We start from the raw sequence: 13,867 nt of genomic DNA on the forward strand, positions 1-13,867 counted from the left end.
GTAGGTCATGACCCCTTGTGGGGGTTGTCAAATGACCCTTTCATAGGGGTTGCCTAAGACCATTGGGAAACACAGATATTTATGTTATGATTCACAACAGTAGCAAAATTACAGTTATGAAGTAGCAACAAAAATAATTTTATAATTGGAGATCACTACTGCATGAGGAACTGTATTAAAGGCCCACAGCATTAGGGAGATTGAGAGCCACTGCAATAGACAAATTTCCTTCTTCGAATCTCCCTAGTACTATCTTTTGCAACCTTCTCCCTTCCAAGGCTGCTGCCGGCCAAGCACCCAGAACTACCCTTGCCCTTGACCTCACTGGATTCCTTCTCAAATCTGACCTTCTGATCCAGCAGGTCTGTTGCAGACCCTTCTCATTTCTCAAAACCTCTTAACCCAAAGGTTGTCCTCCTGCTGGCCCCAGGGCCTCTTTCATGTCCCACCAAAGCATGGTGCAAGGGTGTCCAGTTGTACAGGACAAAAGGAACCCCTCAGGCCCGGCCCCCCTGAACTTGCTTGCAGAGGGTTCATGAGCCCTGGCCCAAAGCTCTGAATTCCAAGTCTTGGCTCCGCTGATCTCTCGGCCTGACCATTCAGAACCCTACAAAGCAAGTGCCTCCAGCTCCTGCCTGTGCACACACAGGAAGAGGGAAGCAGCAACAGCTCCCGTCCTGGAGTTTTACCCACAACTACAAACCCTCCCTTCTGATCAGCCTGATCCGAGACGTTGCTGCGGGACCAAGCATGCTCCTCGGGGGCAAGGAGAAGAAGCCCAGCAAGAGCTACTGTGAGGGTCTGTCTTGCATCGTAAACGTTACTTTCTGCAAACTGTGACTATCCCTGATTCATTGGGTGTCACATCACAAGGACAGATGAAGTGAAACTGGCTCTCAGTTTGGCCATTGGGTAAGAGCTCTGCTCTGTGATTAGATGGAGTTCTAGAGATGGAGTGGGCATCAAAGGGGGTCAGCTGGGGCCCCTCAGCTTGCCCTCCCCTTCCAATGCTAGGTTTGCCCTGTAAGGGTAGCCAACTGGGACCTTTCTCAGACAAACTTTGACACAGCACCCCTCATGCCAAGCTTAGTCAATTGAAGAGAATGTTCCATTTGGTCTCAAATTCTATTACCCAACAGAGTGGTCAAACAGTAAGAAAGACTGAGGTTAAAGTCTTTCTGACCAGAAAAACTTAACCCCAATGGATATGACATGGAACACACCTCTCCAAGACATAAGCCATCTTCATTGTGATTTAGCATCTATCTAGTTATCCATGTCCCTTCCTAGGACCACAGAATTCTGCTAGGGTCAATTCAATTTCCCACTCCAAAGGGCATGTCACCCAGGCCCACACAGTGAGGATAGAACCTGGAACCACTGGAAATAAGTTACATTATTATATCCTGGTCTAGAAGACAGGGGAACAGAAACCTGGAGGTCGATGTTGCCCATGCCAGGCAGGGAAGAACCTTTCAGAAATGAAACAATCTAAATAAAGCTGTCTGCAGAAGCAGAACCCTCACTCCATCATCCAAGCTATATCCAAGCTCTCTCAGATCCAGCCAGTCCTGAAACACTGCACTACCCAGTCCTTGAGCTGAAGGGGCCAGGAGTTATCAGGAGGTACCTAAGATTATCTGAAGGTACCCAGGGTTACTCTGCCCTTCTGATGCCCAAGGGCAGAGACTTGAGGAGGAGAGACCCTTACCTGTGCTATTTTGGCCATGGTCTCAGGTTCTGCAGCAGAAACCACTGTGGAGAGAGAAAGAGAATTTGAGAGACTCCCCAGTACTCTGTAACTCCCCCCTCTTTGCCCTTATTTTCCCTCCTCCAGCTGCTCTCCTATCCAGAGACCTGGTGGAGCCAGGAACTTTGTTTTTCAGTTGACAGTGGCCAGATTATAGTGCACAGTCAGTCACACAGACAGAGCAGGGTGGGAAAGGGACCTGGAGGAGCAGGAAGGCTGGGCATGACCACTGATCTAGCACTGAGCCAGACCATGCTGTGTGCCTGCTATATCCCTAATCCTTTAGCAATTCTTACAGGCAGCAAGTGTCCTTTGTAGGAGAAAGGAGACCAAGACTCGGGATCCCATGTTTGGTCAAAAGTCAAAACACTTAGAACACTCCAGAATTTAGAGTCCCCATGTGCTGTCTGCCCTCTGTGTGCCCTCTTTCCAAGCCACTGACAACGGTTTCCCAACCAGGCTTTCTTGGCATGCAAACGGAAGAAGCAGGAATTCCCGGGTGTCTCCCTGATGACATCATCTCAGCTTGGGTCTGCTGCATTCACCCACCATCTATTCCAGCCAGCAATGCTCTATACCCTGAGTCCACAGCAGGACACATTCAAAATTGGACAGTCTAATTCTCATGGGTCCTAGTGCTAAAGCTACCCACGTGGATTACAGTGAACATCTGGAGGAGCGACGATGTGCTGGACAAGAGGTAACAGGATGTAACCCCAGAGGGGCAGTCAGAGGTCTCATACAGATGCCTGGGTAAGAGGCAAAAGAGAGTAGTGTGTGACTGAGGTGACAGCCGGCAGAAGGATGGTGATACGATGACCTGACCTTATGCCTCTGTGACATCTTGGCTTTACTCTGATGGAACAGAGCTATCACCATCATGGGGGACTTAAACAAAAGGGATGCCATATCTCACTGAAACGAGGTGAGGACTATGGGCTTGAGGTGTCAGGGACAACATCTTACTACGACGGAAAAGGGACACAGGTGTATCACCTATGAATAAATGACAAGTGAAAGCCAGGTGGGTGCAGAGCTGAGCCGAGCTCACAAGCACTCAGCATAAAAGGCAGGAGATGCAAGTTAAGCAATCAAGAGCCACGGAGGAACATTGTACTCCATCAGAAGGGGCTGGCCTAAGCTTAAAACGCTCCACACTGCTTTGTAAGAGTAAAAAGAACTGACTTGCCAAGAATGAACTAAAAAGAAGGGTGGAACCTTCAAGTCAGCACCCTCCAGCCCTACCCATCCTCCAACTTAGGAGACAGCTCTCCTGACCCTTATTAGCTATGTGACCAAGGGCTTAGTGCTTATTCAAGTTCAAGGTTATGCTAAGCATAGACTGCCTGGGAATGATACCAGGGGATGGGGCCTGGATGTCTTCAAGTACTGAGCAGACACTTCAGTGGTGGTGGTATTCATTGCAGTAGAGGGACATTGTTAGTTTGCCACCATGTAGTTTCCTTCAGAGTACTGTCTTCCTAAACTGCAGTCACCAAGAGGCAGTTATCTGACGGTGCCAGGGGGGTGGGGGTGAGGGCGGAGGACATGAGACAGAGATCTGCCTGTAATCACAGCTCAGCTGCAGGAAACCCTGCTGTTGCCCCGGCAACCAGGGGCCCCTTGGTTTAAAAGCAAAGCTCTCACCAGGAAATGGAAACTTCACACGGGAAGGGGTGACTTCTAGGATTGGGCTCAGAACCAGACCTGGGGTTTCCCCAAGCCTGAAGGCTCAAGAGGCTGATGGTAAAGGAACCTCCAAACTATCAGAAACACACAGAGAGGCCCAGGAAGTGAGCCCACACGGGGAGGAGGGCTGGGATCTGTCGTGAAGGCTGAAGCACTTTCCTTTGGCCCTGTTGCTGGAAACTTCAGCAGCTGGCTGCGCGCCCAGGCCCATCTGGACAAGAGCCCCTTTCCATAGAGAGCTCGCTCCAAGAAGGGGCCGCTATGCCTTTGGGGAAAACTCCAAGAGCAGTTTCTCTGTGTGTGTGTGTTGGGGGCCTGCCTCCTGTGTATGAGGAAAGTGAGTTCCTTTTGATACTGTAATATTCATATTGTAGTTCAGAGGGCCAATCTGCTTCATTCCAACAGGACAACCAAAGGCTGAAGCACGCAGGTTAGCTGTTTGAGCACTGGGGCTCTACCACAACAACCTACGCCACACAGCCTCAGGTTGGCTGCACAGCCACTAGCCCAGGATTCCAGCTGAGGCTGGAACCATCTGCCCTCCAAGACTCAGCCAGGAGTCCTGCCTCAAAGTTCCTGGTCACAGCAGGCTTCCAACAGCTGGAGAAAGACCCAAGGTATGGGATTTCAGCTGGGTTCCCTCTCTGGGCCTTAACAAAATAAGGTCGCTGACTAGCTGCCATGTTGGGGAAGATCTATGGTCAATATGAAAGACTTTTCTAGAGTTCACTGAATGGTTTTCACAAGGGAATGCTGGGAAGGCTCTATCCAGCTCTCAGGACTCCTCAGCTTTCCCTCAACCTGTAAGTTTTGCCAACTTACCTGAGATGGGCACTCAAGACTGGTAAAAATGACTTCTCTCTCCTGAGAGGCCTAAGTCTCTGCTGATCTGAGCAGCCAAGGAATTGGATCATTAAGAAACTCCCTCCCTCTGGGCCGTGACCTGGATGGCTTCTACTTGGGTAGTTGGCATCACCATTGCCTTGTCTGGTAGCTTGTGACTATTGTGGTCTTATGTTGGGGTCAGAATCCTACTGCCCAGCCTATTGAGTGGGTCAAGGCCACCATGTTCCCTGCACCCTCTCTGATTTACACAAGCTGTTTAAACTGAATGGGATTTCAGCTGGGTTCCCTCTCTGGGCCTTAACAAATAAGGTCACTGATTAGCTGCCATGTTAATTAACAAATAAGGTCACTGATTAGCTGCCATTCAAGTTTGCACATCTGCAAAGGCATATTGGAACTATGAAACAACAAACGGGAAAATGCTTAGTAAGACTGTCTGACACACAGTGTGTTAGCAGTCTGTCTAAACTCCACCCCACAATTACCTAGCAACTGCCAGGTATGCTCCTTCCCACTGTTACCTGGCAACAGCCAGGTAGACCTGATCCATTATAAAAGGGGCTGCTTACCCCCTCCTCTCTCTCTTGCTCTCTTGCCTCTTACTCTTGCTTCCTGCTTGCTTTTCTCTTGCCCTCTTGGACTCTTCTCTTCCCTACCCCTCTGTCCATGTGCTCAAGGCCATGGCTGGCCTTTACTTCTCTCTCTCTCTGCCCTTCTCTGCCTCTATTACCTTCTTAACTCCCCTCCCCATGCCCTAAATAAACTCTATTCTATACTATACTGTCGTATGGCTGGTCCTTCAGGGAGAAGGGATGCCTTGACATGAACGCACCGAGGCACCCCTTTCCCCCACACCTCACCATAACCCATAGAACATGTCTTATATCTCTTTATCTTTTTATAAACACATCACAGTCAGCAATAGGTGGTTATTTTGTATTGGGATAATATGGCAATAAATGAAGGCTTTGTCTGAAGTCCCCAAGTTCAAATCCTGACACTGCAAACATCCAATTGTATCACTTCTTTTGCCTCAGTTTATCTCAGAAATGGGAAAACTATAAGGTTTTCTTAGGCTATTGCATGGCAGTGTGCAAAAACCATCTGTCCTGTGGGAGGCTAAAGTAGCCCACTGGAAATTATTATTATTTTTTTATATGTCTTTATTTCATGTATATGAACGTTTTGCCTGTCTGTAGTATGTACATGCACCACATGTGTGTCCATGTTTACAGAGGTCAGAAGAGGCCATCAGATCCCTGGAACTGGAGTGACAGAAGGTTGTGAGCCACCCTGTGGGTGCTGTGTCCCCTGCCAGGGCAACAAGTGCTCTTAACCACTGAGCTGCCTCTCCAGGCCTGCAAAAGTAAACATTTTAAAAACATTTCTTTCTACTCACGCTTATGAGTATATGTCTATCTGGATGAACGTATGCCACACGTGAGCTGGTGTGTTTGGAGATCAGGTTAGGATCCTCCCAATCATAAAATTATTTTCATTGCTACTTCATAACCGTAATTTTGCTGCTGTTATGAATTGTAATGTTAATATCTGTGGTTTCCAATAGTCTTAGGCAACTCCTGTGAAAAGGTTGGTCAGCCTCCAAAGGGGTCACAACCCACAGGCTGAGCACCACTGTCCTAGGGGCTAGAGTTTTAAAAGTTGTGAACCAAAGGATCTGGGTGCTGGGCACCAAGCCTGAGTCCTCTGGAAGAGTTGCAAGTGTTCCTAACCACTGAGCTGTCTCTCTGATCTCGGACTGTTTGTTTTTAGGTCGGTTTCCTTTTGCTTTTTGATTGAGACAGGGTCTCTTGTATGACAGGCTAGGCTTGAACTTACTAAATATGTTCCACCCCAACCTTCTACCTCCCAAGTGCTGGGATTTCACGTCGGCATCTCCTCGCTCGCACAGTTTATTACAGTGCTGGAGACTGAACCCAGGCTGGCTTCCAGGGTGCCAGTGAGCAGTCTGCCAACTGAGCCACACCCACAGCCCCACAGCCAACCAAATGTGTTTCTGTGGCATATGTCAAGTTGGCTATTCAGAGGAATTGCAGGCCCTTGCAGATGGGTTCCAAGGGGCTGTTTTTTTGAAGGAAGCCATTCACTTCTGCCCACTGTCACTAGACAGTGGGTATAGGGTATTTCTCATACTTCCCCCCACCCCTGCTTTGCTTTTTGCATAGGAAAGATCTTGCCTACAGGAAGTCACTAAGGAGGTCTGATTGGCCCAGATAGAAATGACCAACTACAGGTCACCCTGACCTGAGAGACTTCATCTGCATCATAAGGCTGGCCACTTCTTTTCCCCTAAAAGCCCAACCCCATTTTTTGTTTACCATGGTGAAAGACTCCATCATCCTGCCCCACTTCTTGATCTTTTGTTGTTTTGAGACAGGGCTTCATTCTATGGTCCAAGCTGGTCTGGAAGAGGACACCAGCCTCCCTCAGCTTCCTGCGTGCTGGGATTACAGGTGTGCACCCCCAGGCAGCTCCCTTGCCTCTCTCTGAGTGCCTGGCATTAGTCCCTCTCCACGTTAGTGCATGTGCATAAGTGAGTGGTCATGGTGCTGCCACTCCAAAGATGAAAGTCATCAGAACTGGCAGGCAGAAGCAGGCATAATGGTGCTCATCTTTAATCCCAGAAGTGGGGAAGCAGATGCAGGTGGATCTCTGTAAATTCAAGACCAGTCTGGTCTACATAGTAGGTTCCAGGACAGCCCAGGCTATGCACCTCGACCCTGTCTCAAAACAAAACAAAACCTGGCCAGTGAGACAGCTTCACAGGGAAAGGCACTTGCCATGCAAGTCTGGTGACTTAAGTTTGGTTCTTAGGACAATGTAAAGCTGGGAAGATAAAACAGAGTCCACAAAATGGTCCTCAGGCCTTCACATGCATATCTCTCTCTCTCTCTCTCTCTCTCTCTGTCTCTCTCTCTGTCTCTCTCTCTCTCTCTCTGTGTGCACTTGAAGGGTTGGTTATCACCAGTCTTCCCTCCTAAGCTAGGAATGCCCTCCTCTATCATTTATCCTCCCAACCTTCTAGAACCTAGACGAGTGTTTCTCCATTCCAGCTTTATTAATAAAACCTGAGGACTTTTTTGCCCCCTCAAATGTCCAAAGTCCAACACTAGAGACTGAAAACATTTCAGGGCCAGTGCAGCCAACAAACTGATTGGTTTCTGCTGGACCTAACTGTTACCTCAACTGGGAAACCAGACAGATCTCCCCTCCTTGGAATCCCCACAGGCTGCACACCACCCTCCCTAGGCTGGCTTGTGCTCAGCTGTTGAGGAGTTGCCATTCCTGTGTAGCTGGAGGGCACTGATTTTTGCATGCATTGTGGGGACAGGGGCAGGGGCAGGGGCGGGGAGAAGAATCTATCTTCAGAGAAAACCTCTGGGGACCAGCTGATTCTAGTTTTTCTGTCTTCAGGCTCTTGTAGAGCTCAGCAAGTGGTAGATGACTAATGTTCATACATAGTAATTCTAATATCATTCCACAGTCTCTCCCCTCCCCCTTGGGTGGAAAAACCAGTTTTGCCTCTAAGTGCATATTCCTTTAAATATAAAGGCGGCTATTGATTCCATTTTGAGCTGGTTACTAATATCTGCTTGGACTAGTCACTGGCTATAAGAAGAATAAAATCTTAGGTAAATGCTCATTTTTATTTTATTGCCTGTGACTCATGGCTGGCCCATTACTGCATAGCTATGGTGCCTGCTGTAACCCTCTGGTGAGGTTAACCTCTGCCTCCAGCCAGGGTGGCACTTCTTACAGGCTGGCTGTCTTGCTGGTTGATGGAGTGGTTAAGAAGCCAAGCCTTCGAGGGTGCTTTTCCTCAAAAGCACAAACCCCTCACTCTTCTCACAAGGAAACAAAATCCAAGCTATCTTCATCTGGAGTCTGTCTGTCTGTCTGTCTTGTTTACTTTGGCTCAAAGTACAGAGCTAAGTACTGTCCCTCTGGTGTCACCTTAGATTCCTGAAGAACAAAACTGCACAGAACAGATCACCCTGTGAAAGAGGACAGTCGTTCCATGAGGGTGAGCTGCACCCGGGGCAGGAGTGGTCAGTCGGGAGGAACCAGAGGGAGTTCCTAAAGCAATGGCATTGATAATGATGACAGAGGTGAGGGCTTCTAAGAACCTCTCAGAAGAGCGAGAATGAAGGTAGAGAGGATCAGATTGGTTGACCATGCATATCTCTTGCCCTGGTTCTTCCTCTGTTCAAACTCAAGTCATGTCAGAATAGTAAAAAGGGGCTTGGTGTCTCAGCCTCCCTCAGTTTATTTTTCCTCCTAACTTGGTCACATTGAATAAATTTCTCTTTATCATTCCCCCCCCCCCTCACCATTACAGGTCTCTAGCTGGTTTATTGGGACCAGGTGGCAGAGCTTTGCTAGTGAAGGACTGCAGAAGCCTAGGCTCCCATGACAAAAACTCCAGTTACAGCCATGAGAGGTTTCTTTAGTGACACCCTTGAAAAGTCACAAGGGGAAAAGTGGAACCATTAAAACAAACTGCTTTACTCCCCAAGCTGTGGCCAGAGGGGAAATGACCTGAAGTTGGGCAACTTGTCCAGGTCCATAGAGAAAATTACTGATTAACTGAGGGAGGACTCGTGAGAAAGCAAAAGGAAGCAACAAACCTACTAGCTATCTAAGCTCACTGGTGGGATCTGGGACAGAAAGTGGGATAGACAAGGCTCCTGTTGCCCTTAGCAACGACAGCCTAATACCACAGTTTGCCTGACAATAAGTATAGAGGAAAAAAAATGAGCACTGATTATGATAAACTTTTATCATTTTTTGGAGGGGGGCAAACATGTGCTGTGGGTTATGAGAGTTGGTTCTTTCCTTCCACCAGGCGGGTGCTGGGAATTGAACTCAGGTCATCAGGCTTGGTGGCCTTTACCTGCTGAGAGAGACATTTGCTGTTCATTTCCCCCACCCTTCAATCCACTTCTAAAATAACATAGAAAAGAGCATGGTGTAGGTTGGGGTGTAGCTTATTCAATAGAGTACCCACCCAGCACGTACAAGGCACGATAGTTACATACACATAAGCAATGGGAGCTGGAGGCTGCAGGGTTAGAAATTCATCGTCAGATACATAGCAAGTTCAATGCCAGCCTGGGCTACATGAGACCCTGTCTCAAGAACAATTTTAGTAACAGAGTCTGAAGATTTTCTGTATCCCAGAAAGTTTTCGTGCCTCTTGGGGTAAGTCTACTGTACTGCTTGAAGGCTGTGATCTTCAAACATTCCTTTTAAACTGGGTATTCAGTTTAGTATAGACTCAGCTTAGTATAGCCTTGGTTTAGTATAGACTCAGTTTAGTATAGACTTAGTTTAGTGTAGATTAGTTTAGTATAGCATGTGTAAATCTTTGGGTTCCATCCCTACCACCAAGAGAAGATAACTCTAGAAAACTCTCTTATGGGCTCCCCTAAGCCAGAAAGAGCAGTTCCCAATCCTTAGCTAATGCAACAGGATACAGCACCCCTGTCTTGCCCCCATCCCTCACGCCCAGACACTCAGGTTTCTTCAAGAGCACTGTTTTCTAACTCCTGACCCGCAGTCATTGATCCCCAGCTGGACGGGGGCCCCCAGGCATCCATCTGGCTGCCCCAGGATCAGAAATAGCCGAACTTGGGTTTGAACCCCACCCAAGGTTACTTTGTGAATGGCTATAAGGTCTAGCATCTCAGAGGGATCAGGAGCCCTCAGATGGAAGTCCCACAGTCATTAAGAAGCTGTGTGATAAGCTGGGAAGGGCAGAAGTTCAAATCCACAGGTAAAGCCCTGCACAGTAGTCAAGCCTACCATCCTATTGCACGATGGGAGGCAGAGACGAGAATCTGATAGCTCACGGACCATTCGCAAACAAAAAGAGAGAAAAACTGCCGTGAAACAGCTCAGCATGTGAGGAGCTCAATAATCTGAGTTGTATTCAGGAACCACAACATGGAAGGAGAGAACCAAGTTCCACAAGATGTCCTCTGACCTCCACATGCATACCATGGCATAGATGTACATACACAAATAAATAAATAAATAAATAAATAAATGCAAATAAAAATATTTAAAAAATAATTCATAACGGTTAAGGTCAAGGTGTAAAGGATGAAGATAGTTTGAGGTTGTTTTGCTTTGTTTTGTGTTTTAAAGGCAGGGTCTCTCTCTGTAGCACACCAGGTTGGCCTCAAACTCACAGAGTACGGCCTCAGGCTCCCAGGTGCTGGAATTAAAGGCCAAGGCATGGACTACTACACCTGGCAAGAATAAGACTAGTGTGGGGCTGTCGAGATGACTCAGCGGGTAAGAGCACTGACTGCTCTTCTGAAGGTCCTGAGTTCAAATCCCAGCAACCACATGGTGGCTCACAACCACCCACAACCGGGCGTGGTGGCACACGCCTTTAATCCCAGCACTCGGGAGGCAGAGGCAGGCGGATTTCTGAGTTCGAGGCCAGCCTGGTCTACAGAGTGAGTTCCAGGACAGCCAGGGCTATACAGAGAAACCCTGTCTCGAAAAACAAACAAACAAAAAACAAACGAAAAAAATCTGACGCCCTCTTCTGGTGTGTCTGAAGACAGCTACAGTGTACTTGCATATAACAAATAAATCTTTGGGCCAGAGTGAGCAGAGGTCCTAAATTCAATTCCCAACAACCACATGAAGGCTCATAACCATCAGTGTACTCACATACATAAAATAAATAAGTAAGTCTTTTTTTTTTTTTTAAAAGAAAACTAGTGTGCACAAGGGGACCTTTCACACAGGAATGCTGTGCAAGAGCTTACAACTATTCTTTCTTTCCTTTTTTTTTTTTTTTCTTTCTTTGAGATGGGGCCTCCTGTATCCAACTTACTACATAGCTCAGGGTAACTTTGAACTTCCAGATCCAGCAGCCTCCACCTCTGGGTGCTAGGATTGCAGATGCTCGCAGTTTATGCCTCCCTAGGGAAGGGACTAGGGCTTCCCCAGTGTAGGGGACACATTTCCAGCCACTTCGCTACATGAGGGTTACAGTGTCTCTATCTCTGTAGTGGTCTGATACCCGGAGTCTGCTCGGCTGGAAGGGTTCCATCAGTGACAACGACCGTGACTTTAAGAAGCATCAAGACAGCAGCCTTGAGAAAGAGGAACCTGGGGCTCAGGTAGCCTCCGGAGTACCACACCCTTCTGAGGTTACCACAGCAGCACTAGCTCCTCTCAGTAGAGCACTCTACAGTTCTCGTGGCACTTTCATATCTGCCGTGTAACCACAAGAGAATCAGTCCTCCTTTTACAGATGGGGGGAATCTGGGCTCACAGAACCCTGAGGCCACCACAGCTCTGCAGGGCCAGCCTCAGTGGGGGCTTCTCAGTCCTCCAGAGAGAGCATTCAGAACAAGGCAAATGGAATGCAGAATGTAAATAGAAAAGGACGGATTCTAAGCCAAGAAGCAGCAAGCTAGGATAAACCCTCACTTCCCATCCTCCATGTGGGCAATCTGTGGAGCCCACATCCTCAGTATTAACCCCACCCAGGAAGTCTCTTGAAGGGGCTTGGCTAGGGGTGCATGGGGCCACGACTGAGCCCGAATGGCACTGTAAAGAGCCACCAACCCAGGTCCAACACATCTTACCAGCTGGGAGCCTGGGTACAGGTCTCCTCCTCCAGGGAGGAAGGAATCAAGATGGGGAGATGCCCAGGTTGTGGGTGGAGGGGCAGGGATGGGGCGGGGCTGGGCCTCGTGTCCAGGACTCCTCTGAGAGCTGCAGTGCAGATGTATGTATGGTCTCTGGCAGCTCTTCAGTGCTGCAGTCCCCCACTCCCAGCCCCACCCCTACTCCCACCCCCACCCCCCAGCAGCTCCATTCTCAGGGCAAATCCATGTTCTTTCTGTCCAGCAACAGCTGCATCCCCTGGCCAGAAACAGCAAATAGGTTCAGTATCCCAGCAGAGAGAGGCTCACAAACAAAGGACAGGAAGTAAAGGGACATGGTGAGCGACAGTCACAGCTGCAAGGGGATGAAGGCCTTCTCCTTCCCTCCATGCCCAGCCACACCCCACTCCCAAATCTGAGAACAGTTGAATTGGCGGGGGGGGGGGGGGGGGGGGGGCACCGGAAGTGGCGGCCACCTCAGCAGACCACTATGGGGAACAAGGGCCCAGAGAGAAAAGAAGTCCTTCCAAGTGTCCCAGGCAAGCTGCAACTCATGGATATGGGAGAGGATTGCCCAGGGTCTTCCTGCAGGGCTTAGGGCCTGCAGCCAGAACATCAGGGCATACAGGGGCTGAAATAGTTCCCGGGGGATAAGAAAGGCTGGAGAGTCAAGCTATTCTGTCGGAGAGGTGGGCTCAGCAGCTTCAAGATGTGATCTGGCCAGGTGAGGTGAAATGGAGGGCAGATTCTAAGGGAACACCAGGATCCCCTACAAATCCTGGAGCCATATGCCCAAATTTGGAAGTGTCTAGTAAGACCCACCAGAGTTTAGACAAAAGGGGGTGGGGCGGGAGTGGGGCGGGGGTGGGGGGAAGCAGAAGCCAGATTCTCTCTAAAGGAGAGTTTCATCGACCACACCTGTACTCAAGATTCCCCAACCAGCAGCCAAATCAAACCCACTTTCATAGGACTGAAAGCGGGGGTTATCAACACTTGTGAGATGGGGGCTCAGAGAGGGAAAGGCGGCTGGCTCAAGGCCACACTGCAAGTTGGTGGTGGGATCTGGATTCGAGGTCAGTAGGAAGCATCTAACTAAGACCCTGAAAAACTGGGAAGGAGCCGGGTTGGCTTAGGAGAAGCAAAATTCAGAGTGGGACCTCTGCATCTTGCTAAGAGCCTCTGCGGCTCCCGGAAAGGTGAGCATCTCCGGAAAGACAGCAGGTCCTTCCTCTGACCCGCATCAGGGAGCCTTTCTCCCGGACCACACCACGAACCGTCTGGTGCTCAGCAGACTGTTCAATTCCTCAAGCTCTCCAAGTTGAGTAACTCACAGCCTCCCGCGAGGGTCACCAAGTTTTTCCACTACTTTAGACAATTAGGCTCCTGGGTCTTGGACCACACCCTCGGCGGGGCCGGGCGGGGGGCACCAGCTCCCCTCCCCCCTCAGGGTGCTGTCAACCAGCGCCAGCACTTTGGGTTCCCTCCCGGGACACACCCAGCCGCGACACCCCGGGGTGACCGCACACCAGCATGGACCCGACCAGGTCCCTTCAGTCCTGGACCCCGTGTCCCGCAGCGACTCTGCACACTCACCGCGCTAGGGAGGCCTCAGATCAGGGCGTATGGACAGACGCAGCTCGAAGCCCGTTAGCCTAGCAGCAGCCGCAGCGCAGGCTGGGCGCACGGTGGAGGGGGACACGTGGCGCGCAGGGGCCAATCGGATTCGCTCGCTGCCCGCCCCGCCCTGTCCAGCCCCACCCCGAGTGCTTCTTTTTTGGAGTTTGGGTGTCACCGGCTGCAGGGGAAGGGCATGGGGGAGGGCGCCCTCGGGGGAAACCTGCCACCTCTTACCTGGGTCGTTTCTGACCCCAGCCCTGACGTCACCTCCAGAGGGTAGGGGATTTGGCAAAGGTCACGCTGCCACCCA

General features: G+C 49.7%; 1 protein-coding gene and 1 long non-coding RNA gene across 7 annotated transcripts in view; one reads left to right on the forward strand and one right to left on the reverse strand.

Annotated features, from left to right (window-relative positions):
- Nucleotides 1-13,646, reverse strand: part of Anxa6 (annexin A6) — a 54,519-nt gene extending 40,873 nt beyond the window's left edge. For all 3 annotated transcript variants that reach the window (NR_138556.1, NM_001110211.2, NM_013472.5), the window contains exons 1-2: nucleotides 13,534-13,646; nucleotides 1,712-1,755 (exon numbers count right to left, since the gene is read on the reverse strand). Coding sequence is in view for 2 of the 3 variants with exons in the window: in NM_001110211.2 (NP_001103681.1) it covers nucleotides 1,712-1,729 (18 nt within the window). In the remaining variant the exon portion in view is untranslated. The remainder of the gene's footprint in view (nucleotides 1-1,711; nucleotides 1,756-13,533) is intronic.
- On the forward strand, nucleotides 198-9,041 carry Gm19911. Of its 4 annotated transcripts, XR_003949676.1 has the most exons (4): nucleotides 199-912; nucleotides 2,210-2,450; nucleotides 3,845-4,056; nucleotides 8,266-8,686. It is a non-coding gene; the product is annotated as a predicted gene, 19911 (long non-coding RNA). The 4 variants fall into 4 exon arrangements; XR_001780210.2 differs by having other exon boundaries at nucleotides 198-912; nucleotides 3,845-9,041; XR_001780209.2 differs by lacking the exon at nucleotides 199-912 and having other exon boundaries at nucleotides 1,957-2,450; nucleotides 3,845-9,041.
- Nucleotides 13,647-13,867: the final 221 nt, after the last annotated feature.

The sequence above is a fragment of the Mus musculus genome, chromosome 11, assembly GCF_000001635.26.
Source record: "Mus musculus strain C57BL/6J chromosome 11, GRCm38.p6 C57BL/6J".
In the NCBI taxonomy this organism is placed as follows: Eukaryota; Metazoa; Chordata; class Mammalia; order Rodentia; family Muridae; genus Mus; species Mus musculus.